We start from the raw sequence: 1,549 nt of genomic DNA, 5'->3' as shown, positions 1-1,549 counted from the left end.
TCACATGACCAGTGGGTTTATTTAGCCTTAGAAATGCTTATGGCATGTAGCTATATTGAAGCTTTAAGGGGCCATTTACATCCATCTAGTTACACTTTGTCACATGTCTATGGACATTAACTTATGTTTTGTATTACATAAGTCTGGGCCCTGCACTCTGTATTTTACGTTATAAATTACACAGACCTGACCTCTGCCCTCTATATGTTGTGTATTACATAGTCCTGACCACTGCACTCTGTATGTTACGTTGTCTATTAGATAGACCTGACCCCCGCACTCGGTATGTTATGTTGTGTATTACATAGACCTGACCTCTGCACTGTATATGTTGCGTATTACATAGACCTGCTCTCTGCACTCTGTATGTTGTGTAATACATAGACCTGACCCCTGCACTCTGTATGTTGTGTATTACATAGTCCTTGCCGCTGCATTCTATATGTTGTGTATTACTTAGTTCTGACTCCTGCACTCTGTATGTTATGTTGTATATTACATAGACCTGACCCCTGCACTCTGTATGTTATGTTGTGTTTTACATAGTCCTGAGCCCTCCACTCTGTATGTCATGTTGTGTATTACATAGTCCTGACCCCTGCACTGAGTATGTCATGTTGTGTATTACAAAGACCTGACCCCTGCACTTTGTATGTTGTGTATTACATAGTCCTGACCTCCGCACTCTGTATGTCATGTTGTGTATTACATAGACCTGACCCATGCACTCTGTATGGTATGTTGCGTATTACATAGACCTGACCCCCGCACTCTGTATGGTATGTTGCGTATTACATAGACCTGACCCCTGCACTCTGTATGGTATGTTGCGTATTACATAGACCTGACCCCTGCACTCTGTATGTTATGCTGTGTGTTACATTGACCACATTTGTGTTCATTGCTATGTAGTTTCCAAAACCATCTTTATTAATCTTCTGGGTTTTTTCACTTTAGATGTGTATAAATTGCAATGTCTCTTTCCCTCTGTAAAGTTTCCCTTACGAGGTCAATTTCCTTGCAGCCTTCTTCCTGTACACTTTATGCAGAGAATGGTCTGAGCAGTCAGTCCCCCCACCCCATTGGACGTGGTAACAATGACTTGTGAGGAATCTTGTCCCCTCTCTCGCCCCGTTATCAGGTGACGTCACGGATCAGCTGACGCTTCCTGCTCCATCATCAGTACGGGCCGGCTAGCTGGCAGTGCTGGAGGGGTGAAGCCGGAATATGGTTGGTGGTGTGCCCGGTTGTCGCCTCACTGCTGCCATGTCTTCCCGGACACCTTCCACTGACTACGGGGAGCAGCGGCTGTAGAGTGCTGGTGGCTCTGTGCGGCAGGACGGAGGCTGCCAGGGGTCATTCTTTCCAGGGTAGATCCACGTATCAGGCTGAATGAGGGAAGAGCACTGAGCGGGGAGTAGCTGCCATGGAGGACAAGTACAGCAGCAATGTGATGAGTACGGGCAGGCTGGGCCCTGTGGATGCTCCAGAGTCCAGGTGATCACATATTGTGTGCAGGGAAGTGACAGGTCCGCTTTAATGGCTGCTC

General features: G+C 46.7%; 1 protein-coding gene across 1 annotated transcript in view; it reads left to right on the top strand.

The window, feature by feature from the left end:
* Positions 1-1,170: 1,170 nt before the first annotated feature.
* SLC30A5 (solute carrier family 30 member 5) overlaps positions 1,171-1,549 on the top strand; it is a gene marked incomplete in the record, with an annotated part of 20,829 nt that continues 20,450 nt past the window's right edge. The window contains 1 exon segment of the mRNA XM_072416326.1: positions 1,171-1,497. Coding sequence (XP_072272427.1) covers positions 1,427-1,497 — 71 coding nt within the window.

Source organism: Pyxicephalus adspersus, chromosome 6 (genome assembly GCF_032062135.1).
Source record: "Pyxicephalus adspersus chromosome 6, UCB_Pads_2.0, whole genome shotgun sequence".
Classification (NCBI taxonomy): Eukaryota; Metazoa; Chordata; class Amphibia; order Anura; family Pyxicephalidae; genus Pyxicephalus; species Pyxicephalus adspersus.
This window is presented reverse-complemented; position numbering and strand designations above follow the sequence as displayed.